This window comes from Stigmatopora argus, chromosome 11, assembly GCF_051989625.1.
Source record: "Stigmatopora argus isolate UIUO_Sarg chromosome 11, RoL_Sarg_1.0, whole genome shotgun sequence".
Classification (NCBI taxonomy): Eukaryota; Metazoa; Chordata; class Actinopteri; order Syngnathiformes; family Syngnathidae; genus Stigmatopora; species Stigmatopora argus.
Window position 1 is genome coordinate 5898474 of NC_135397.1, and position 25286 is coordinate 5923759.

At 39.9% G+C, this 25286-nt stretch overlaps 3 protein-coding genes across 14 annotated transcripts in view; 2 read left to right on the top strand and 1 right to left on the bottom strand.

Moving 5' to 3' along the window:
- The window catches only part of tasp1 (taspase, threonine aspartase, 1), a 37821-nt gene extending 23773 nt beyond the window's left edge, over positions 1 to 14048 (top strand). For 3 of the 4 annotated variants that reach the window (XR_013303807.1, XR_013303806.1, XR_013303808.1), the window contains 2 exons: positions 703 to 900; positions 13968 to 14048. The gene's annotated coding sequence lies outside the window, so the exon portion shown is untranslated. The remainder of the gene's footprint in view (positions 1 to 702; positions 901 to 13967) is intronic. The other variant, XR_013303805.1, reaches the window with a different exon arrangement.
- On the bottom strand, positions 5177 to 24555 carry sptlc3 (serine palmitoyltransferase, long chain base subunit 3). Its single transcript, XM_077612847.1, has 12 exons — positions 24177 to 24555; positions 22620 to 22811; positions 21833 to 21987; positions 21030 to 21178; positions 18475 to 18599; positions 17095 to 17188; positions 15315 to 15420; positions 14688 to 14907; positions 11781 to 11907; positions 10166 to 10301; positions 6533 to 6662; positions 5177 to 6454 (listed from the first exon to the last, which is right to left on the bottom strand). Exons 1-12 carry the CDS (start codon positions 24285 to 24287, stop codon positions 6392 to 6394), a joined length of 1608 nt encoding a protein of 535 aa, XP_077468973.1. The 5' UTR covers positions 24288 to 24555; the 3' UTR covers positions 5177 to 6391.
- The window catches only part of LOC144084422 (protein jagged-1b-like), a 165200-nt gene continuing 163646 nt past the window's right edge, over positions 23733 to 25286 (top strand). For 6 of the 9 annotated variants that reach the window (XM_077612824.1, XM_077612835.1, XM_077612833.1 and 3 more), the window contains exons 1-2: positions 23733 to 24103; positions 24219 to 24326. The gene's annotated coding sequence lies outside the window, so the exon portion shown is untranslated. Of the gene's footprint in view, positions 24104 to 24215; positions 24327 to 25286 lie in introns of those variants that run through there. The other 3 variants (XM_077612827.1, XM_077612831.1, XM_077612830.1) reach the window with 2 other exon arrangements.

The following is a 25286-nucleotide window of genomic DNA, read 5'->3' on the forward strand; positions in this document are numbered from 1 at the left end:
TCTGCTGCTAGACAATGCATTAAAAATATACCTATATTTATGTAGAAATTATCCTCTCCGACTGCCAATTCTAGAAGATGGCATGAAAAAAATGCAACATGGAATCATAGTGAAAAATACAATATAACACACAATGCTCACGACCCGCATGCGGCTCCTGGCCAAAGTGAATGCAGCTCTTTGCTTCTCATCATATTTTGGATATACTGTGGCTCTTTGCCTCTTATTTTTATTCTCTCTTAAAACACACTGAAATACATCAGGGCCCAAACAAATAATGAATTATATTTTAAAAAGAATGGATTTTTTTATGCTGCTTCTGACGTCAAATGTGGCTCTTTGACTCTCACAGTTTGAAATGTGGGCTCTTTGTGTCTAACTTGTTTGCCACCTCTGTAATAGTGTCAGCATGTTAGACAATAAATGGGTAGCTCGCCTGCCTGTGAGTTCTAAGAATTTATGTTGTGTTTGTTTGTTCACCGTTTACTTGCAGCTTCCTCCCACATTCCACAAGCCCGGTTAAATGTAGACTGAATTGCCAATAGGTGTGAATGTGAGTTTAAATGCTAGTTTGTTCTTAATTACCCCATAACTAGCGATGAGTGTATCCTGTAAATCACTTCTTCTGGAATAGTATACGTAACTGCCAGTATTTTTGTGTCTAATCCCTTTTTTTGCTGTGTTCTCCTTCCACAAATGAAGTCCTGATAGCATCCATGACTCCCTCGTAATGACAACCCCCGGAAGGCAACCTGGAGTGACCTTGGTGGTCCGCAGGGCCGTGTCATTGTGCAGAGGAAGACACCCGGTGGTGCCTCACAGGAGGTCTGAGCAATCACACGGCACGAGGTCTGTGTTTCACCAAGGACACCGTGACACTTCACTTCAGCGAGACAAATGGTGAGTAATGTGATTAGCCTTTCACAGGCTTTTTTTTTTTATTGTCGTCTTCAAAGGACGGACCCTGTGTCAAATTTGTGCACCGTGCCTCTGCTCAGGCACACATGACACTTCCATGGAGGGTTGACAGATCTAATGGAATTGGTTGTCTTTGAAGTCGGGTCATTTGCATTCCAGGGTGGGCATAAGGGAAGATGTTTCAATATCTTACAAGGGTTGTAAATTAGAGTCGACTGAATATTTATATGCAGGTTGCTGGATACTGACATTTTCATCAATTTGTAAAGGTGAAGCTTACGTTCATCAACGCCAAAATGTGTGCCATAATTTGAATAGAGGCTGCTTCATTTTTTTTTTAATCTAGCTATGCCAACTTATTTGGTCATACGTAGTGCCTCAACATTTAGGTTTTTTTTCCTGACATATAAAGTAAGTAAATCGTGGTTCGTCCATTGAGGAGTCGCAAAAAGCCAATCAGAGCAAATAATTTTCTCATCGTTAATATCGATCAAATCCTTCAAAAGCTTATTTACATGCTGCATATTCTTGAGAAATATGCCCATCTAAACAGCCAGACAAAGAAGACCAACTAAAATAGCTTTTGATCCGTTTTCAATAGAAATGGTCTAACAATGATCCAAGATTATTTAAAAAATGATACTTATTTTTGAAAAAAGCGGAAGAAAATGAGATTTTTGGAAAGGGACGTTGAACTTATTTTTCATTAAAATAAACACCAATTGAAAATAAATCATAATTTACACGTATCCATGTGTGTTGATCTAAACTAAAAATAAATGTGTCACTGTTAAATTCACATGAGACACTTTACAGTTGCCATATTGGATCTGCGCTCAATGTGACATAACATTGACAAATAAGCCCTTACTGAAAATCAAATTTTCAGTCAATAATGAGCCATTAGCATTGACAGCTAAAGAAAAATAACCATGTCAAAGGAAGGCCCACTATTTGGAAATCATCAAGTCATTCTTGACTTTTCCCCAAAGCCTGCAGAAGTGCAACAATCTCGCGTCACATTCTTATTTGGCCCAAGCGGAGCAAAGCTGTCTAAACCATGTAAATCTCTCCTTTGTCTGCTTCGCTTCAAAAATCACTCGCCCCGATTGAAAGATCTCCCTCTAAAATGGAAAACAGAGAGCAGAGAGGAACACTTTGGCTGCTTTGGATACAGTGGTGGACATCAAAGCGTGGCAGAGGATCCCCTTTAGAATAGCAGCTACATGCCATTCCAATAAGTGTGCTGTGCAGTCTATTTGGATGTGCAGTTCAAACGAGGGCTGGTGCAAAGCTGCTCTCTGGGGCCTTGCCACTAGACGTCTGGCTGCACAGATGTTTTGAATGCCACTCAAGACCATTTGCCACTTGGGTTGAAGCTGAGGCCAGTTACAAGTGACTGCAGAATACACACGGAACACACACGCACACACACACACACACACACACACACACACACACACACACACACACACACACACAAACTTTCTTTTAACCCTTTTTAACCGCTCATTTAAATCGATCTAGATCCCCGTCAATGGCCTTGAGAATTCACAGCATTCCCAGTTTAAATGCACTATGCAAATGTCTTACTCTGCCATGAACAAAAATGTGTCTGCTATGTCTGTACATGTTAAAGTTTGTCTTTCTGCATCATCACAATAGGGACTATTGTTTCAGCAGCCCTACATTTCCAATGTTAGCCTGAGTCATTTTGGCACAAGAAATCTGTAAAGTACTATATTCAGTACACCCGTAAATCCTCAGCCAATTTATTCACATTTTAAAAGTCAAGGGTACAAACATCGGCAAGAACAGGTGTGGAAAAAAAATGAGAAAAATGAGGTCCCGTTCCACAGCTACTGTATATATTTATAAAATAGTGTATTGGCATAATGTCACATTTGTGGAGTGACTAAGAGACTGCTTTGTATTGTTTCAGCCTATATAGGAGCCAGATGTGAATATTCAATCACACAACAAAGTGATCCACTATAGAACAATTTGATCCTTCGGGGGCAGTGGGCTTTCTTTCCCCTCCCATGTCTGTTTTCAACATATCTTTTATGTTTTTTTTTTTTGCATGCTTGGGAAAACTGCCTACGATGTCATCTGGTAATGGATATGTCTAGTTTAAAGCTTCATCTCCTAAAGTGTATCATACAATTTCATATTATGGACGATGTGGATGTTTCGTCTTGTAAAGTTTATGGCGCATGGAATTGATGTCTTATAACCCTAACCCTTAAAAAAAAATGCATCATCCAACTGAATCTGCGGCTCAGTGGACGAGTGGTTAGCGCCTCGCCCTCCCAGTTCTGGGGTTGAGCGTTCGAGCCCATGTGGAGTTTAATAATCAACCCCTCAGTCAGCCAGCAGGAGGCAGATCACCGCCCAACATCCTTCATGTTACCTCACCCCAAAGTTATTACACAGAAGGGATTGTGTGTTGTGCTACCGCAAGTTCAGAGTCCTGATGGCTGTGGGAAAAAAAACTGTCCTTAAGCCTGTTTGTCTGTACATGCTCTCCTATGGCTTGTGTGGGTTTTGTCCGGGTATTCCGGTTCCCTCCCACTTCCCCAAAACATCATTGATAGGCCAGTGCCCATAGTTGGCTGGCATAGGCCGAAGCACTCTCTACGACCCTGCGAATCTTAAATAGGAATTTACGTCTTTCATCATTTTTAGCTGCAGAAGAGTCATACGTAACCACAACAACCTTGAGACACCTCCACATGCTGGTCACCAGCTCTGCCAGTCCCATGAAGGCTTTATATTGGTCCCCCTTTTACGAAGAGGTAACATGCCCAAACAGCTTGCTCAAGTTTTAAGTGAGGGTGAGATCACAATGGTTGGCAGACAACGCCATTCCTCTTACAATTTTGAAGGTTCTATCAGATAAACCATTCTCTGTCGGGGCAAGCATTATTATCTCAGAAGATAGTTTGATATAAGGCTGAAGATATGGAATTGTCACACTGCTAGCATTTCCTAACACGCTGAAATTCCTTCAATAATGTTTTTTTGTTGTTGTTGCTATGCTGCCAATAGGGACATGCAAATCAATTTGTCTTCCACTCGGTCTTAGTCACCACAATTGGTTTGTATTTAAGAGGGTTAAAATTAAAAAGGATATATTCACATTTTCTTGCGATCCAAGTGCTTGCTAGCTGTTACTTTAGTTTTTCGCCAAAAGCACTTCAAAGGATTTTTGTTGCGCGAATACTGGGCATCGTCAAGTGGTTTTCCAACAGCTCTTGAGTTACGTACAACGTATAAATAGAACAAGATGTTGATTGTTGTGATTAGTTCTCTTCTGTTCTTTTGAAGCAACATTAAAAACATCTTCAAATTTCATCATAAAATTAAATATTCCTATTTATGCTCAAGCAACATAATAAAAAAATCTTCCCATCAGCACATTGTAGAATAGACATTAATTTATTACAATAACAGCCATTCAATAAATGCTCTCTATTTCATTGACAGTCCAAATGTCCAACCCATTTTCAACTGGTAGGGTTGGCAGTAATCATTCAGAAGTCTCGCAATCTCAATGGCAGCCAATGAGTTAAAGGCCTAAGCTCCTCTGTAATAAATGACTAGATGTATTGATCGGCAGATAGCCAATAGATTCATTAAAAATTGTTACAACCAACCCCATCCTCCCCTTTTATACCATACGATCATAAAGGAAATATTTCCATTTGTTCTCGTAAAATGTTAGCCTGTTGTTTACACAGAGTAAAAAAATAAAATAAAGGCAGGAATACTCCTGAGGGCAAACAAGTGCCAACTGGAATCCGTCTGACACATTGTGAAAAACACATTTATCATCCATCCATAATCTTTCTTAGGTTAATCAACTGATTACCCCATTCCAAGAGAATTTTGAGCACTTTGCGTTAATTGCCGGTTTAGGTTTTGTTGGCTCAGGTGCTGCATACCCCGCATGCTTACCTTCACAACTGTTGCAGTTTGTGTGCGTCAAAAGGAACAAGTAAGTCTTTAAAATATCAACAGTGAAGCTGGGAAAAATAGAAGGCCTCTCACACAAAACAAGCTCAAACATTCGGCATGCTAACTCAGGCTTGGTGTGGATTTAATCACACTATCGAAGAAGTAATGGCTAAATTAACCATTATCTACAAGGTTTATCATTTATGCTGAATGGCAGTTCTTAATGACGTGTTTAATTTTTGGAATGTGATGAATTATTACATTGCCAAGAAGTATTAATTTGCGTAAAGGACCGATCTGAAGATAGTATTTTATATAAAAATGCCTTGACTGAACAATGCATTACAAAAGGGAAATATATTAAGCACATTTGATTTAATACAAAAGACATACAAAATCTAGAGATCCAGAACTTAATTCGTTAAATGATGTCTGACAAATTTAAGATTGCGTGGCAAGTTTGTAAAGCCACACAAAACTGAAAAAAAAACAGTTTTCACACACAGAAACAAATTTTGCTACTATTTGGCTTCCTTACAGTGGAACGTGGGTGGTACCATACAAGTCTGGACCCTTTTTTTTTTTACATCTCTCACACAACAGATACACTTGTATTTGAACTAGATTTCTATTTTACCCAACACAAACATTTTTACATGTTGTTTTTGATGTACTTCTTCTGCCCAATATTCCAAATGTAATAACTTTAATTTGTCAACATTTATTCATTTAGGTCTATCGTGTGCACAAACCACCTCCTTTAAATCGTGTTTAAAAACGTTTTTTAAATTACATTTCTACTTTTGGGCTGTCCTACCAGCTTCTCTTTGCATATGAATGCTAAAGATTTATTTTTTTTTATCCCTCCCTCATTGTTGCATGCTATTTTTGACAAAGCAATGTCAATGGCATCAACATATACATGTTTGTCAAATTCAATATATATATATTTGTACCAAACTTTTGGTACATAAAGAATCCAGGGATAATTACATTCATACCAAGGGTAAAATGCTCAGACATCCAACATAATTTTGTTAGATCAAAACATCCTGTAAGTTTTTATAGGGCATTTCTGAAGACTAACATTTATTTTTGCAAAAAGCATAACTGCGGAACACACACATCCTGATGGGTGATGATTTGGGTGCTGGTGAAAAGTCAGCTACATGTTTACGAATTTGACAAACCCGTCATGTGGTTGCGGTTATCATCTGTGCTGCTGTTTCGAGACCATCATTACACTGTGCCACATTTAAAGGGAATCAGAAGAGTGACTTTTATAAGCCTTGAGTTGACGCAGCGGTATAATCCATCCTCTTCCAGATCCTCTGGCTGTGAAATGACTAAGACGGTAGACCCACCCTATGACGCAGAGTTACACTGCATGCCTGATTTATGATTTTCACCAAAATAAGTTCCTGTGTGTTCTGGTTCTTTGTGGATTTCTAGACGTGTGAAATTTTGACATTCAAGAGTGACGACTGACGTTCCAGATGTTGGATACTCGGGACTATTTCCGTCGAGAGAACTTCAGACCTAGCGCGTCTCCCACCTCGTCTAGGTTGCGCAGTACCTGAGGACAAAGGGAGAGGTCATGGTGTTTTTTGCATGTTTTAGTGCTTGCGAGTCGGCAGGTCAGCGTAGGACGTACCTCGTCGAGCATGTCTTTGGTGTGGGCAGCAGACATACAGAAGCGAGCGCGGGCTTCGGTTATCGGTGTGGCGGGGAAGCCGACGACCACCACGGCAATTTTCCTTTCAAGCATTTCTCGGGCGAAAGCTCTGGTCAGTGACAGAGAAAGGAAATTAGTTTCATGCCCATAACAAATATTCAAAACTACGTGATAACGCTTCAAATTTCAATTTTGATTGGACTTTTTGTCATCTGTCGTATTTTCCGCACTATAAGGCGCACCATGAAGAGTTATATTTTCTCAAAATACCATAGTTCACCTTATAAATAGATGTGCCTAATATATGGATCAGTATTGGTTAATCATGGTATGACATTCCCTTTTTTGCGCATCTCCATCTATTTAGTGGATGCATAATGTAAATAATAATAATAATAATAATAATAATAATCGGACATAGGCCATGTCGTCATTACCACAACACAAAAAAGCCTACTTGTCATCACACGCAGAACTGCGTGTGACGAAATTGATGGTGCTTCTCCATAAGCTACGTTTCATCGGCAAAAGACCTAAATAAGTGTAAGTTACGGACTTGTCATTCCGCTGTTGTGGTCGCTTACCTCTCGATTACATACAGGTCGCTTACCTCTCGATTACCGCACACTGTCTGCCACTTACCTTCCTTCAAGTCAGCTAGTAGGAGGCAGATCACCAACCAAACATCTATTCATATGCCGCAGAAGGGAATGTGTGTATGTTAGCGCGAGTTTAGATGTCTGATGGATGTGGGGAAAAAACTGTCCTTAAGCCTATTTGTCCGAGCTTTGTGGGACCTATAGCGTCTGCCAGAGGGCAGCAGCTGGAACAGATTGCGACCAGGGTGGTAAGGGTCCCCTATGATGTGCTTGGCTCTGCTGAGGTAACGCGGGCTGGCAATGTCTTCAAGTGAGGGCAGAGAGCAGCCGACAATCCTCTGGGCAGTGTTAATCACTTTCTGCATGGCCTTTTTGTCTGCCGCCGTGCTTCCAGCGTACCACACTGTGATGCCGTACGCCAGGATGCTCTCGACAGTGGTTCTATAGAAGGTTCTCAGAAGATTGGAGCCCAAGTTGTTCTTCCTGAGTACCCTGAGGAAATGGAGTCGTGTCTGAGCCTTCTTCACCACTGCCGTGGTGTTTGTAGACCATGAGAGCTTGTCCGTGACGTGGACCCCCAGGAATTTAAAGGACTGGACCCTGTCTACACATACTCCATTTATGAGGAGTGGGGCCAGATCTGTGCCGTGTTTGCGAAAGTCCAAGATTATTTCTTTAGTTTTCGTGGTGTTCAGTGTGAGATTGTTCACCGAGCACCACGAAGACAAATTGTTGACCTCATCTCTGTAAGCCGACTCATCCCCTCCTGAGATGAGTCCGACCACAGTGGTGTCGTCAGCGAATTTGATGATGGTGTTAGACTGGTGGGTGGGTGCACAGTCGTAGGTGTACAGGGAGTACAGAAGAGGACTCAGTACACAGCCTTGAGGGGAGCCAGTGCTTAGTGTAATGGAGGAAGAGAGGTGGGGACCAAGTCTAACAGTCTGTGGTCGGTTGGTCAAGAAGTCCTTTATCCAGCAGCAGATTGAAGAGGATAGTCCAAGGTGGGAGAGTTTGTCAGTCAGAATGTCCGGTTTTATGGTATTGAAGGCTGAGCTGTAGTCAATGAAGAGCATCCTCACGTAGTTCCCAGGGTGTTCCAGATGGCTCAGTGCTGTATGAAGAGCAATGGCAATAGCATCATCAGTGGACCTGTTTGCCCTATAAGCAAACTGATGAGGGTCAATTGAGGGAGAGATAGTATTCCTGATATGGCGGGCTACCAACTTTTCAAAGCACTTCATGATCACAGGCGTGAGGGCAACAGGCCTATAATCATTCATGCTGCCAATGGTTGGCTTTTTGGGGACAGGGATGATGGTGGCAGATTTCAGACAAGATGGAATGATGGATAGTTGCAGGGAACAATTGAAAATATTTGTGAAGACTCCAGCCAGCTGGTCAGCACAGGCTTTGAGCACCTTCCCAGGTACCCCGTCAGGGCCCGCAGCCTTCCTGGTGTTCACAGACCGCATTACCAGTCTCACTTCCTGTTCCCGGAACGTCAGTGTGTTGCTGCAGGGTGGTGGTGGGGGTGTTGAGACTGGGCCTGATTTGTCAGTCTCAAAGCGGGCAAAGAAACGGTTCAAATTCTCCGCTAGTGAGGCATCTGCATTAACAGACATAGTATTGTTGTTGTAGTTGGTAATATGTCGTATTCCTTGCCACATCTTCTTTGGGTTATTTTCTGTGAAGTGCTCCTCAATTTTTTTGGTATATGCTGCCTTGGCCTTTTTAATGCCTCTTTTCAGCTCAGCTCTGGCAGCGCTATATTTTATCTTGTCCCCTGATCTAAAGGCGGAATTACGGCATTTGATGAGTGCCTGTGTCTCATTGGTCATCCAGGGTTTTTGGTTAGGGAAAACCCGTATTCGTTTATCTATAGTGACGTTGTCGATGCAGTTTTTTATGTAAGAAAGAACAGAGTCCGTGTAGTCCTGGAGGTTGTCGTGTACAAAAAGTTCCCAGTTGGTGCGGGAAAAGCCCCAAACCGCTACTTTTGATAAGTCTACTGCACCTTATTAATATGGAAACAATTTTAAATCTTTTGAAGGTGGGCCTTATAATGTGGAAGATAAGGTAGGAATTTTTTCATATTTATGATATCAGCCAGGGATGTCATACTATGTTATACTATACTACTATGTTTTTTTTTACCTAGGTCTACAATGTCTTGGATTGGATAACTTTATTCATCCCGTATTTGGGAAATTTCATTGTGGCAGTAGCAAGAGGGTGATTAGACAGAACAACAAAGCAAAAGCACAAAGTACAAAGCAAATCAAAGTAAATGGGATCATTAAGAATCATGTGTCTTGTGTCTGTCTTGCTACTGCAACCAAGAAATTTCCCAAATATGGGATGAAATAAAGTTCTAATGTAATCTAATCTAATGATTTTTCAGGCTGACATTTTAGTTCTTTTCATTATGATCAAAAGAGAAAATGTTGATCATTTTCTTTTTACTCATTTTTGAAGTTTCACAATGTAAAAATCATTCCGGATGAATTCCAAGAGTTTGATTTTTAGTTAAAAAGGTTCATAATTTAGTTTTCTGAGCTGTGGTGATGATCTGCATCTCTTCAAATGTCTTTCAAGCCAATCCCTTCTAATTCAGGTCTTTGCCTCAAAACACCAAATCATCCGTCTTGTCATTTGATCACGCAGTAACTCTTTCTCAGGGATTAAAACGTTCTTGCACGCGTATGTGCGCTGCAAGACACATTATACCTGAGTGGGTTCTGCATAATAGCTACCTGATGTTTTTTTCAGTAGTTACAGATACAAGTCGACCCCAACAGTCCACACCAGTGATTCATGGAAACTTTTAAAAAGTAGGCCGGGCGGCCGTTCAAATCACTTCAACATGAAACATGCTAATGTGGCTGAAAATTGCTTGTGACAACAAACAACACCAAGCATTTAATGCTTCAAAATGAGACCATGCAGTTCATCTGACAAGACGTGTAATGCAGCCAAAAAAAGGTATTTTATACAACTGGAGCATTCTTACACTACTTTTCCCGGCATGTAGAGTAGAAGAGGGACCACGGGGGAGTCGTCGTTGCCGTAGATGATGAAACCCATTTCCTTCATTTTGGCTCGGAAGTATCTGGTGTTCTGAGCCAATTGTCGGATGCGTCTGATACCTTCAACACAAAGAGGAAGAGTTGAATTGGGCAAGGTGATGTTGTTAGGATGGAAGAGTGCTTCGTGGTGGAGCAGTTTTACACGAAAAAACTTAACAGACATGTTTTGTCATTGGGCTTTTTTATTGCAATCAAATATGTGTTGAACGTGCCTTGGCTGTCAGCAGTTACGACAGCAACGTGATGAATTCTTATCTTATTATGTGAGGCCTACACCTCCATCTGGGCCTGTGCAGCCTCCCCTATGAAGTTGAGGGTGATTACAACTCAGCTGCAGCAGCAGATGGTTCAGTTTTGTCCACAGGCGGGCATGCTGTGCATGTGTGCACGTTACCACAATTCACCCTCGCCGATTGTGACACTTTTGTATTCAAAATAAGTGCTTAATGCAAACGTGTCGCCGGTATTTCAGGTATTTCCAAAAAATCGAAATAGGCCAGCGGTGCCATGCCCGCACTTCCATCACCGTTCTTACTTAATAAGCTATCTTGCTATGCCCACCCCAGCTGTGAATTGAAATGTGGTTCTGTTTAATTTTGATTAGCTGGGAATAGATGTGCCAATAAGTGTGATAAATGTATAGCAAGGCTTTAAAAAGTGAAGGTAATAAGACTTAACAAGTGGTTCGCTGATGTTTTTTAACTAAACGAGCAGAGCAATGACTAAAACAAGTGGGTTGGGGTGGTCTTCATGATCGGCAAGTCAAGTGGATGCGTTTTTTCGTCCGTTTTTTTTAGTTTAGTTGTTTTGTGTGTGAGTCATCTTTTACAGTGAGTGGATTTTGTATCAGTTTAAGATTGACAGGAGCATTTTCTTGCTTTATAGCTATTTCTCTTGACAATGTTAGTTGCAAAGCATTTTAAGTTTACAGCCAGACACTCCAATATAATTGCATATTCCGCAGTCTAGTCCGTCATATTGATTAAAGCACCACAGAGCTTTTGAAGCACTGTCAGTGACCTGTAGGATTCCGGTGACCTTTTCCCCCTTGGCGTTAATATTCCGGGGCACAAACCGGCCTGTGTTCTACCTCTTGGAGACTAGCTCTTCACACTTGCAAGTCCTAACACGGTAGGGAACAGGAGGGACTGGTTCTTTGGTGGTACTACGACTAATGACTACTTCCCTGCCCTCGTGTCTGATACCATTAAGGCAGAAACTATTCAGAGGTCTACGGTTCCTTAAAACACACATGAAAATGATTTCCTTTATGTGGGGGTCACGTGTGCTTGGGTACTGCACGCCCTCCAACCTCCTTTCGTCCTACCACTGCAGACCCCTGTAATTGTTACCATATTCTCGAACCGAGCAGCTGTTTGTCTTCCCCTGCGGGTCTGGACTTACTCCTAACGCTAACATTGATACAGCCCTCTGGGTTCAGATTGCTTTTGTTTCTATAAAAAATTATGTCCTGGTGTCAAGATTTACATAAAGACGGGCAGATAGTATTTGTCAAACGGGTACGGACACGATGCTCACCCTCTGTGCCGCCATCTTGCCCTGTGATGCACTTGATCGCCCGGATGATTTGCTCGGCGACAGGAGGAGACATGCCTGAGGTGTACATGGCACTGTGGGACTGGCTACGCAGATAGTCCACCAACTCCTGTAAACAATTGTATACAATTGCATGACGACCACTTAAGCAAATACTGTAATGTAAATCCGTGTGGTCTTTTGGTCGCCGGTCTTTTGGTCGACCAAAAGACCGGCGACCAAAAGACCGGTGACAAAACAAGGTAAAACAACACGGTCTACGCATCAATAAAAGCCAACAATGGCCTTGAGCAGTTTCACTGAGCCGATGTGTGAGTGTTTAAGAGTTTGTATGTACATGCGTTGTCCCTTTAAGAAGCTACGTCAGTCAGGGTCTTAACAAATTCTCCAACAAAAAACAATAAAAGTCCGGGCAATTTGGAGCTTTTCTTTTGCCTAATAATTACTAGGGCATTAAGTATGACTAAATAGTAAATCGCAGTTTGTATTTAGGGAATTTGAGCAACAATTTAAATGGTAATTATCAATAACCTTCCGGGTGACCAAAAGATCGGCGACCAATCGACCGTGTACCTGTAAATCGGCTGCCATTAGCAAAAATCTTCCAATAAATCATAAAGGCCTTAATTATCATTACCACTGCAGTAGTTGAGCATGCTGACTACTAACAACAGTCAGGTCTACTCTCAGCAGTCGGTATGCTCTTATACCAGGGGTGTCAAACTCTGGTTGGTTCAGGTTTTAAAAAATTAAAAAAATGTACATTGTGGAAAGCTGAGGAATGACCATATAATGCCATGCAAGATAAAAAAAAAACACTAGAGGTAGCTCATGTTCACTCGCTAGTTTAAGATTAATCTGGAGGACAGTTAGCTGTAATCATCATGACTTGCATCAACTATCTCTAAAACAGGTCCCATGGTGTACTTTCTAGGAGTAAAACATTGAAATGAGCCAGAATGGGCCATGTCGTGCTCGTTATATTCTGAAATGTCAGCGAGAGATGACTTCTGGTTGTGAGGATGAAAGAATCGGGATTGCCGCAACTCTATCGGCTCATGTATCCTCCAAGTGTCCAATGTACTTAAAGGTCGGAGCAGACTCAAAGCTAGCATATAATGCGTGGCGGCTGGCGGGTGCCAGGTGATGACACGTGGTTGGCGATGCCGTTCGGCCGCTCTTGCCATCTGTCCCTACTGGGCGGTGGCTGTGGCTTCCTCGCACACATATGAGAGGAGGGGGGATTTAAGGGGAAGTGCTCAAACGCAAGATACAAATCCCAAACTGGCGTTGCATCTGTTTTCATTTAAAGACTCGGGATTTTCACCACAGGATTTTGGTATGACCGAGATCACCAGCATGTCCGAGAAAGAACATCCATCTCACATCTGGGGCACCAAGTGACAGCCAAAGAGAGTTTCCCTCAGCCGCAGACACAAACACAATTACTAATGTTGCAGTGGTCATCCACAAAAGTAGGGGTGCTGCAAAAACAACATTATCCAAAAGAAGCCAGGACCATAAAACTCAGAAATCCCTGCAACACATATGCGGAGTTCTTTGTTGGTCAACCCAGAACTCACCAACAAACAAATACCTTTATATCGAGAAGGTTCTATCTGGCCTGATTTATCCTAAACTTTTACTACAGCCAGCTGCCATGCCAGGCACAGTTTTGGTACTTCAAACATGATCATGACTGTAAAAGACGACGTTGTTAAATCTGGAGCACAGTTTGGAGGTTGCCACAAGAAGGGGCTGGCCATCTGCCAGCTGTACCTTCTTATTATGGCTGAGCCAACATAAGGAAAGGACAGGAAGGGTTCCGTTCTCAATACTTAATTCAAACAACATGCCTACTTCCTCTGCAGCATTCTAATCAAGTGCTACAAAACCCATGTGGTAATGTTCTAAAGTGTACTTCTTAATGGACTAAATCGGAATTACAAAAGCCTGTGCAACATTTGTTGGACGTATGTGAGCTTTGAGAAAGATGCTTTGTGACAAAGTATGTGTTGTTAAATCTATAGCTAGGTCACATTTTATATTTTTCTAGAATCTAACCATAGAGTAGTTCAATTCGTATTTGTACTATAATTAAAATGTGCTATGTTTTAAAGTTGTCTCAACTTGAAATTTCAGGTCAACCGATTTCACTTGAATTTTCAGGTCTTGATGGAAAACTCAACAAAACAAGTAAATGCTTTGAAGTCAACAGTCGGGTAAGCTGGACTTGAACCAGGAATCGAACACAGCCTGCCACTGAGGGAGCGGAGTGTGCAGAATACTGAGTTAAACACTCTGGCTGACTGCCCAATTGAAAAAGTGCTCTTTTGACGGCATCTGCGGTGAGTTTGTAATCGTTTCACAAAAAGTTCAGTTGATTTAGAAAATTTAAACCAGATCATACAAATTAATTATTCTCATTTAATCAAGCATAACATTAACTTGATAAAATGAGTGTGAAATACTCAAAATAACAAGTTAGCATGATTAAATTAGAACTTTTTTTACTGATTGTAAACTGTAACAATTCACTAATATGTGCCAAGATTTCCACCAGTCATTTATAAGCCTTATGGGTCGCCAGGCTTAACTTTATGTCAAATCAAAAGTGACGTCAAACTTTGAATTTTTTTTGACCTTTTAGCTAAATAATCTTAAGCATTAAAAAAAAATATCCCTAATGTATTTTATGTTCTATTAATTTCAACGCAACTGTTAAAAAAAGAACCAACTAGCTAACTTATTTATAGTTGTTTAATGTTAAATTAATTTCTACATAGTGCTGTTAAGTGAGAGACAGTTTTTATGAACTGTTAGTTAAGAAAAGTAAGAAACAGAAACAAAAAATGAAGTGGCCCATAAAATTCAGGAACGGTCACTCACTTTTTTGCCTGCAATATAGCCTCCAGCAGCACCAAAGCTCTTGGTGAAGGTGCCCATCATCACATCCACATCTGCTGGGTTCACCCCAAAGAGCTCCGTAACACCCCTGCCTCCTGACCCCACTGCCCCGATGCTGTGGGCCTCATCCAGGTACAGACATGCCTTGTATTTCTTCTTTAAAGCAATCAGCTCAGGAAGTCGTACGACTGAGCCCTCCATGCTAATGACAAAAGATAGGATTCGTGAAATGACAGTTTGGCCTTACTTTTATGAGGAATTTAACATCCAATGTGATATCAAGATAAAGACAGGTCTGGAGAATGACTAATATATTTCAGGAATTGAACATCTTAAGGAAATAGGAGCTATATATATCAAAGGACCACCGAGTTTAGCCTCATCAGCCTTTGCAGCTCCATTTAGCCTTGATTTGGAACTAATGAGCAGATGGACTCACTGAGACAGACTGTTCTTTTGGACTCTCTACTAAAATTGACACACAAGTCTGTTATGACCACCTGGAAGCTTTTACTTGGCAAGATATACAAAGTGACACCAGATAAATAATTGGGAGGTGATTGTACATTGTAAGTGTGATTAAATCGGAGTGACCAAATAGCAACTGACCTATAGATGCCTTCTACCATAATCAGGATTTTCTTCCAGGGCCTGTGGGTCCGAGGCTGCCCAGAGCAGATTGAGTCTCTTAACTCTTTCTCCAAATGGGCCATGTCTTACACACATACAAAAACACACACAAATTTTTTCCAGTGGTTACTTGGACTGTATTCTAGATTTCATACATTTTGGGACAAAAATGTAACCACTTACACATTTGAAGTTGAATTGTTTTTTGTTGTTTTTATTGATTTTTTTTTCTCCATTTGATCGTCTGGGTGGCATGGTATTATTAGGTTACAAAAATCCAAGTTATTTTTTCTGTTGTTACCAATCCTATTGTATATATATTGAATTGAATTGAATGCTTGTATTGACATTATATATGTATAATGAGATTTAAAGATTTCACCTTTGGGGCGATTATACAGATTTTGGTGTGTCCACAATCATAATGATCTATAATTACGATGTGGTCTGTGTAGAAAAATGAGTTTGACGCCCCGGAATCTAGTCATTCCACAATCAATGTCAGCATTTTTATACAATAGCGTAAAATGCTTAACATAATTGCAAGCACTTACTATTGAATATATTAAAAAAAAAAACATTCTACATTTGATGGGAACAAATTGCTTATAATAAGTCAAAGTGAAATCATAGAGAAATCATGAATTATTCACTTTACCAGCAGATGGCAGTATTGAATAACTGTAATTTAAAGACAAAAATATAAACTCTCATCACCCTGATCCTCAGACCAATAACATATTTTATTGACGGGGAAATTCACATAATTGTGTTTCCTGAAAGTGCAGACTACGACTATTGATATTTACAGTAGGGACCAGTTAGACTTTACAAGGATGACATTGTTTGCTGTTACTCCTTTGAATCACACAATTATGTGCCATAGTAAAAAAAAAATAGACGTCCAACCATAGAGAGATCATATCTCTTTGCCCCCGAACCTTGGACTGACAATATTAGTATAGTGGCAGTATGTGATGACACTAGTCTATACGGACCAGTTTTTCGACTTTTTGCAAGGGCCACTTGTGTTTACATCTTGAAGAATGCCGTTGCATGTTAATTATTAATCTAGGGTGTGTTGCAGTGGACTCGTAAAGAAGGGTTTTGTAAATATGGTCTTTGCTCCATTAAAAGTGTGCATGACAGGCGACTAGAGGGGAGATAGAGAAGAAGCGGGAGGTCATTTGTTAAGGTGCCTGAGGGCTTTTTTGCCCCATGAGAGCTGCTTGGAAATACCTATAACTGACTTGGCTTGTACCTGTCACTATGCATTTAGTGCAAGTGGACTGTCTTGTCTTTCCTGTATGCTGAAAGGGCAGCCAATATTCTTATTTGAGACGATCCAATGATGTAAATTTCTATTTTTAATATATCCTAATGGCCTTAATTGGAAAAAACCACATGCTTTGACAATTTGTGGGCTGAATTGGCATAATATGACATTTTTATTTCAATAGACGTTCAGCCTTGCCGCTGATAAATAAACATTGGCATAAATTCGTCTCGTTAGAGCCCTTACAATTGCTGATCCAAACATAGAATACTAAGTAGGTTTTTCCTCAGGCAAATCCTTTGCTGCGGAAAAAGTAATGTTTTCCTTACAGTTCAGAATGAATGTTTAACAATGAGAGTAAATAGGTGATGTACTTCTGATCATGTTTTCTTTTATTTAACTTAAAATAAAATTCAATATTGGAGTGATCACAATTCATTCATACAGATATCATCTCAAATGTTCATAGCACTTTTGACTTACCGTTGTGTTTGAACACCTTGATGGTGGCTCTTGATAATCGAGCACCCAAGATGAGAGAAGTGTGGTTGAGTTCATCGCTCAGGATCAAACAGCCCTAAAAAAATAGTTTAAAATTCAATGATTACCAAAAATGTGACTAATTTGCCCGCGGACGTGTTACAATTTCTAAAATGTTCCACCAAAGCAGTAGTTGAGGTAGCCTATCCTTTAAAAAAAATAAATACTAGCTCACATTTAACAGCACACAACCCATTTAAATGAATTCTTATAAAGCGTGCACCGACCGACACCTTCTCAGTGACAGAAGCCGTCCTCTGGGCTTCCGATCCAACCCAGTTAGTCCCTGAACCAACAGCAACTGTCACTCTAATGCAAGCCCTGTCTCGCCATCGCATCTCAGGTCAGAGTTGGCAACACGGCTTGACCCTTTCTGTCCCCGCAGGGTCCCAGCGGGGGGCGCAACCTCAAGAGCTGCATAAATGCTGCCACACTTACATCAGTTCAACCGTCCCTTCCGTCCTGTCCGGTCCAATCACTGATCCCCACGCTGTGCGTTGCCCCTGGTAACCTATGACTGTTGGTGAGCTTGACTGTTGTGCCGACAGGCAAATGTAAGGCTAAAAATACCCTTAAGAGGGGCTCTTAACAAAAACGTGCCCCTCCTTGTCAATGTATCTAAAGGCAACTGTGTATAGCCAGAATCTTAACCTCCTGGCTACTGTTATGTTTAATTAGGAATATTTTAATTAATGGGGTGAGTGGGGATTTGCTCAAAGCTGAGTTGAGTTGACTGTTCTTCATTAATTTAGGGCATATGCAAAAAGCTTGGCTAATTGCCTTAATAACTACTTTGTTGCTTTATTCATTAGAACAATTTCCTTTGTGCGGGTGTGTGAGTGCGTGTGCGGTCGATTGGTCGCCGGTCTTTTGGTCGCGGTCTTTTGGTCGCCCCGACCGTGACAACGGGCGACCAAAAGACCGACGACAAAACAAGGTAAAACAACAAGTCTACGCATCAATAAAAGCCAACAATGGCCCTGAGCAGTTTCACTGAGCAGACATGTGAGTGTATAAGAGTTTGTATGTACATGAGTTGTCCCCTTAGGAAGGGACGTCAGTCAGGGTCTTAATAAGTTCCCCAACAAAAAACAATAAAAGTCCGGGAAATGTTGAGCTTTTCTTTCGCCTAATAATTACTAGGGCATTAAGTATGACTAAATAGTCATTCGCAGTTTGTATTTAGGGAATTTGAGCAACGATTTAAATGGGAATAATCACATACCTTCCGGGCGACCAAAAGACCGGCGACCAAAAGACCGGCGACCAAAAGACCGGCGACCAAATGACTGTGTACCCTGTGTGTGAGTGTGGCTTTTATACCTTTCCAACAAGTGCAGGGATGTTCATGGAGTTGGTAGCAAAACCCATACCGAACACCATGGTGGATTCCACCCCAAGGAAATGTGCCACTAGGTTTTCAAGCTCCACATGAATGTCCAGTGTGCCTAAGTGACAGAAATAATAATCGGTTCAAACATGGCATCCTTCGCACAAGGCATTCATACCGCAGTGCAGTCAGTCAGTCACAGAATCCCCGTGAACAGCACGAGAGAATTGATCCCAGCGGTGCACTGCCAATGGCTTTTTGCAAACATAAAAGTTTGGTAAAATATTCAAAATAAAGATGGATAAAAGAGATGGCTTAAGGCGGAACTTTCACTGCACTTACAAGATTTGCAGCACATTTTGGCGGCAAATATAATACCGACTCCCCTAAAAAAAAACACAAGCAGTGATTTTCATTACGTTCAAATACATACAGCACGGTGCTGAGTCATATTGATTTATGAGTTTCATCAACTTGACTGAAATCCCGAATGCACCGTTTTTCATCAAACAGCACTAATATTGCTTATCGTGTACACAATCTTGATAAAATGGAGCCTTACTATCTCGGTAAAGGCGAAGGGGGTAAAGCCCTAAATCAGATCTCATTACATGTGTATGTAGTGTCATTACATTCAGAAGAAGAAAACAAAGTAGTGACAGAAAAACACAACATTTCTTTCTGTTGCTTGTTTACGAGTTAAGACACATCAACCTTAGAATAGAACTGTTTTTATATAGTATAGTGCTATCGTATATCACTTTTAACATGTTAAGAAAATGTGCTCTGAAGCTTTCCTGACATATTCCTTTGTAGTTATCCTTTCATCTGAATGCATATATTAAAAACTCAGTAATGATTGCGGGATACCGTAGGTTCAATCCTGAGTTATTCATCAATGCAACTCGATAAATGTTCAACCGATTTGTCTTTTTTCATCATGATATGTGCTCTTTGTTTTCTTTTTTCATTTCCAGACGTTTTAGATCATTTCCAAAAGATAAGACACAACAACAAATAATATTTTGAAATTCTGCGCTGCACCTTTTGACTGTCTCACAGGTCAGGTGAGTTATGACAACATCCCTAAGAATGTTAGCTATCCTGTGTTTAAAGACAACAATATTCAGTATTAGAGACTTTACTAAGGTCTCATGGGAAAAATAATTCCTTTCAATTTTACTGGAAAAAAATGAGCACAAAAGAAAACAAATGAAATTAATTATGAAGAAATTATCTGAGCATGTTGAAGGCAGATGCAAAAAAAATATAAATACGGTAAAAAAAACGATGCAAACTGGAAAAAAAATATTACAAAAGAAAACAAATGAAATTAATTATGGATAAATTATCTTAGCATGTTGAAGGCAGATGCAGAAAAAAAAATACGGTAAAAAGAGATGCAAACTGGAAAAAATAAATGAGTACAAAAGAAAACGAATGAAATTAATTATGAAGAAATTATCTGAGCATGTTGAAGGCAGATGCAAAAATAAATAAACACGGTAAAAATTGATGCAAACTGGAAAAAAAAATATTACAAAAGAAAACTAATGAAATTAATTATGGATAAATTATCTTAGCATGTTGAAGGCAGATGCAAAAAAAAACAAATACGGTAAAAAAAACGATGCAAACTGGAAAAAAGAAATTAGTACAAAAGAAAACTAATATTAATTATGGATCAATTATCTTAGCATGAAGGCAGATCCCCCCAAAAAACGGTAAAAAAAACGATGCAAACACTGGTATTTTAGCTGTTTAGTAATTTACAAATGGCTTACGCAATGCTAACAAACTAACATTCTAGGCATAGTGACGCCATCCTGTCAGTTTTTTTTCAGCACTAATTGATGGTGAGTGAGATTAAATGCGTGTGTTCTTTTTTTTTTCAAACTTTGCTGGAATGCAACCTGTTTGGTGACTTGGCATGTTTATATTTCAGCACCAGGCAGTTCGGGCTTTGAATTTCACCACTGCGATAAAAAGCCCTTAAAGTGATTGCCACGCCATCAGAAATTCCTCGAAATGTTCCGAGAATCCCACGTTATTCCAAATCAATCTGAATACGCTTCCCTTTCATCCAAATCACTTTCCCACTTCTTACATGTGCTCTCTTTGCATCCCACCTTACGTCCAACCGCGTTTCATAACATTCTAAGATGTAATTTCACCATCGCACTGGACCATCTCATAATGATCTCAGCTCGTGCCCTACCGGTACATAATTTAACAAAGGGTGAATAATTCATACAACATTGCAGCTACTGAAAGATAATTAAACTTGCAGACAGTATAAATCAGCAGAAAGATAATAAATGATGGCATATGTGATGAGGGAAATGGAGTTTCATTTCTGCTTTGCGACTCGGCACATTCGTGCTCTGTCAGTGTTGGAAAGCAGATGCATGCTGATGACTTCTGAGGCAGTGTGGGATGCGACCATCTGGATTAATGGCCTCGCTCAAACTCGCTCAAGAGGGCAAGATGCTTGCTATTTATTTATTTATCTATTTTACCCCCAACACAAGACTGACCACATGCTTACCCATTTCCTGCCGCGTGCTACAAACGCCCACACCGTACTGGCGCGTTTTATCTGCCACCGTTTCAAGGTAATCGGCATTGTTCTCCGCAAAGCCGAGGTAGTTGTAGGAGCCCATGTTGATAACATTGTGTATCGTCCTGCCAGTTAATCTGAAAGCAAGAACGCATTAGAGAATCCATTACTCTTTTATTTCTTCCTACACGTGGAGACCTTCCATTATACTGTATTAAAAGCAAATAAATGTCCAATTACAATGACGTTCAATTCATAACCTTTTACTTTAGTGGAGATATATTCATAAAATGCGAAATGATCCATGTTTATTAAAAAAGGAACATCGGTTGAGAGCATAAATCATTGAATAACTTGATTTAGAATTTAAACTGGAGCTTTAATTCAGCACAAAGCGAATGATCGCTGCCGACCTCTCACAGTCAAAACGGATTGGACATTTGGCGCTGTCTATGCCATCAAAACATGAGCATACGGCAATAATAACATATGATAATAAACAAGAGTGGCCTACATGACACAACATTTGACGTCCACATCTGTGGTTGCCTCGTCTTCACGGGTTTATTTATTTATTTATTTAATTACCAAAAATAGTCACTTGCCCTATTTAACTTGCGTAAAGTGAAAATTTTTTTTTTTTGTTCCCACAAAATTGTAAGCAAAGTACTATTGTCTTCAAGATGTTCAGATTAAAATGTAATTTGTACATAATAGATCTGATCAATCTCAATTTCTTATATTTAATTCAACCTGAACGAATGGTTTCGTTTTTCAAAAGCTGTCAGTACCTAAATGTCCAGTTGTAGTCATCAGAAACTCTCTCCATCAGGTCAAAGACGGGTCCCGGGAGGCTGCATAATGGCCGGTTCCAGTTGTCTCGTACTCTCATGTACAGGTTGCGAGTGTAGAAGTTTTCAAAGTCTTGGTAAAGTGGTACAAAATCCTGAAAGGCAAAATATGTCATAATGGGAGAATGTGCTTCAAATGAAATGCAGTCAGTCACAAAAGCATTTTATTCGGTCTGTTATCTTCAATAAAAGCCAACATTTCCGTTTTTTTTGTCCTTAGAGTGACATTTTTCCCTGCTTTCTTTGCCAAAAGGTATTACTTCTATATATGAGTTTTGGTCACATTCCATTTTCATACAAACCTGCAGCTTTACTGTTCACATTGAGGTATCTTTTTTGCAGGGAATTAATGCGTGTGCATTGAATACAGTCACACGTTGATTAGCATAACACCTTTCCCAAATCCAAGCTTGCATTTGACTTATCTCAACTCTATAGCGATACAATGGCAGTGTTTCATGTCGACAGAAAGATGTATCCTGACTCCTTTTGAGATTTAATGAGGTCCTTAGCAGATTCTCCAAGTGGTCTACTGTCTGACCCCTGGCAACATTCGTGTGAAGAGGTACATGCATGAGGGAGGAAAGAGCTAAACAGCAAACGTTTAGGATGAATTGGGGCAAAACACAATGTGTTGAGACTCAAGACACGCACACGCCTTTGAGCCAACTGTGCATTTGTGCATATGCAGATAATACGCTGTTGACAGAAAAGGACATCATCGTACCTTCTGTTCCTCTCGTTCTTGTGCGAGATGGCGCTTCTCTAAGCCCACAGCTCTGAGGAAGTCTCGAAAGTAGCCAAAGAGGGTGACGATGCCAAATCCGACGTATGTCATCACAGCCACGTGCATGGGCGCCTTTTCAAACACTTCCTGTTTGTGCTGTACTGAAGTGACATCCGAATCCCAGACATGTTTCTATAGAGCAAGATACAGACATAAGTAGTGATATAGTACATTGGGATCCTCAATTTACTTTTATGGAAGCATCTCAGAGAGGATAACGATAGATGAGTGGTACAGCAATAATAGTACAGCAATGATGATCATGAGTACACATTCAGAGGACTTCAGCCTGCCTTGCCGGGACAACAATAAGCTTCGACTCTTTGTAGACAACAAGAAGTCTAAATTATAACATACCTGTCAACCTCTGCCGATAACTGCCCTTATAAATGATTATGATTCCCCTTACAACCCCCCAAAAAACCTTACAAACACCGTACGACTCGTACGGTGTTTGTAAGGTTTTTGGGGGGTTTGTAAGGGGAATCATAATCATTTATAAGGGCAGTTATCGGCAGAGGTTGACAGGTATGTTATAATGCAAACAATGGCAATAGATTTTTTTTGTTTGTTTGGCTTTAATCAAAGGCTGATGATCAGTCCCAAAACAAACATCCCTTTTGTTTGGGTGGAAGAATGATGTTAATTCTAAAGGCCCATGTACAATAATTTATCAAGGTAATTGAAACAATAAATGCAGCGTCCATATTTTAAAAGCAATGTTCTGATGTAGGCATAATCATTTTTAATCATTTTTTAAAGGAAATCCAATTGAATTGAAGAGTGACAGACAACACAATAGTGTGTGACAAGGTTGGCTGACTCAAAGAGCAGGTGTCTTTGATAATAAATCACTGTTTAAAAAAAGAGGCAAGCCACAAGACTAAGATGAATTTTAAAACGTGTTGATTGGAAGGTAATGTTTTTCATTTATTTTTTAAATTTTAATTTACATGCAATTTTTTTTTTTTAAACTACCTTGTAATTAAAACCACATGCAGGCAAACCCTAAATAGCTTTGATAGGCCAATAGGTGGAACCTAATCAGGGCAACGTAACGTCGCACAGCTGCTTCCTCATTTCCACGGCCCGGAGGCAAAGAAAACCTGCTTTTGGTCTGGTGAAAGATTAACAAGGGCGGGGTTGCTTCCTACTTTAAAACAGTTTGACTCTTTCTAAACCGTTTCCATTATTATTCCCTCTTTCTTTTGTGCAAACAATAACGATAACAAAACACCATCGCTTCCGTGTTATTGAAGAGTAACCCATCTAGCAACAATAACTTGGAATGGCTCGACCGTAAACATCGCTCTTCATAAAACGATGTGCTTGATCTAACTCCATATTATTAAAGAAATACCGGAGCCCAAAGTTTATTTACATCATAAAGGGGCTTCGTGGCGGTTAACGGCACGATCGATGCAGTGAGTATTCGTCTGGTCATGATGACTGGCAAACATTTTGAGTGGATCTCGTGTTTGGTTTGGCTTTTCATACCTGGCTCGTGTTGTGATTGTTGGGTGTCTCTTTGCATTGCAGTCCTTTGGGGTCCGAGCGGGTTAACGTTTCCATCAGGAGCCGGTCGGACCATACTCCCCCCTGCACCATGGCGACTGTGTCGGCTGTCAACTTTAAGCAGGTATCAAGGTGACTTGACTTGACTTCCTTCCTTCCTTCCTTATGTCGCGTCACGTTCAGCCTCCCCCGATTTCGTTGTCGCTATCGTCTGCTTGACTTCCACCGTAAACAAACAAACAACCAAAAAGTAGCTGTTATATACACTAATGTCCCCACATAAAGTGCGTTGGATGGGGACACAATCTGAAATCTCAAAAGCCAACAAACCAAGCGTTGATGAACTCATCTACGACATCAAATCTATTTGATCTAGGATATTTAGCTATGAGTGATGATGTTTTTACTGCCTTTGATGGGGTTAGCTGTCCAATCCAATTTGTCCGGGGGTTGGCACCCCTCCCAGTCAAAATCAAATCTAGATTGGACGTCTGGAGCCGTCAATGGCAGACATTGCGTTATACTCATGTCCCTGTGGCTACTTAAATAACTTGTAATTAAGTGAAAATATGATTGATACTAAGTTTTATATTTATATATAGAGATTTTTAATCATTAATACATTTTCAAAATTGGATTGGATAACTTTATTAATCCTGAATTCAGGAAATTTAGTTGTCACAGTAGCAAGAGGGTGAGAATGCAGAAATAGGAAAGGCATTTTTAGACATAAATAGATGGGTAATAAGTAAGTTAATAAATAAATACATGAATAAATGAATAAGCGTGTTGCTGATATATATATATATATATATATATATATATATATATATATATATATATATATATATATATATATACATATATATATATATATATATATATATATATATATATATATATATACATATATATATATATATATATATATATATATATACATATATATATATATATATATATATATATATATATATATATATATATATATGTGTGTGTATGTATATATATATACATATATACACATATACATATATATATACACATACATATACATATGCATATGCATATACACATACACATACATACATA

Coding starts and splice junctions, on each gene's coding strand:
- sptlc3 (XM_077612847.1), bottom strand. CDS start 24,287: ATGGTGCAGGGGGGAGTATGGTCCGACCGGCTCCTGATGGAAACGTTA. Junction 21,179..21,832: donor GACTACAACTGGACATTTAG/GTACTGACAGCT, acceptor TCTTGCTTTCAG/ATTAACTGGCAGGACGATAC. Junction 11,908..14,687: donor GCTATATTGCAGGCAAAAAA/GTGAGTGACCGT, acceptor AATTGTTTACAG/GAGTTGGTGGACTATCTGCG.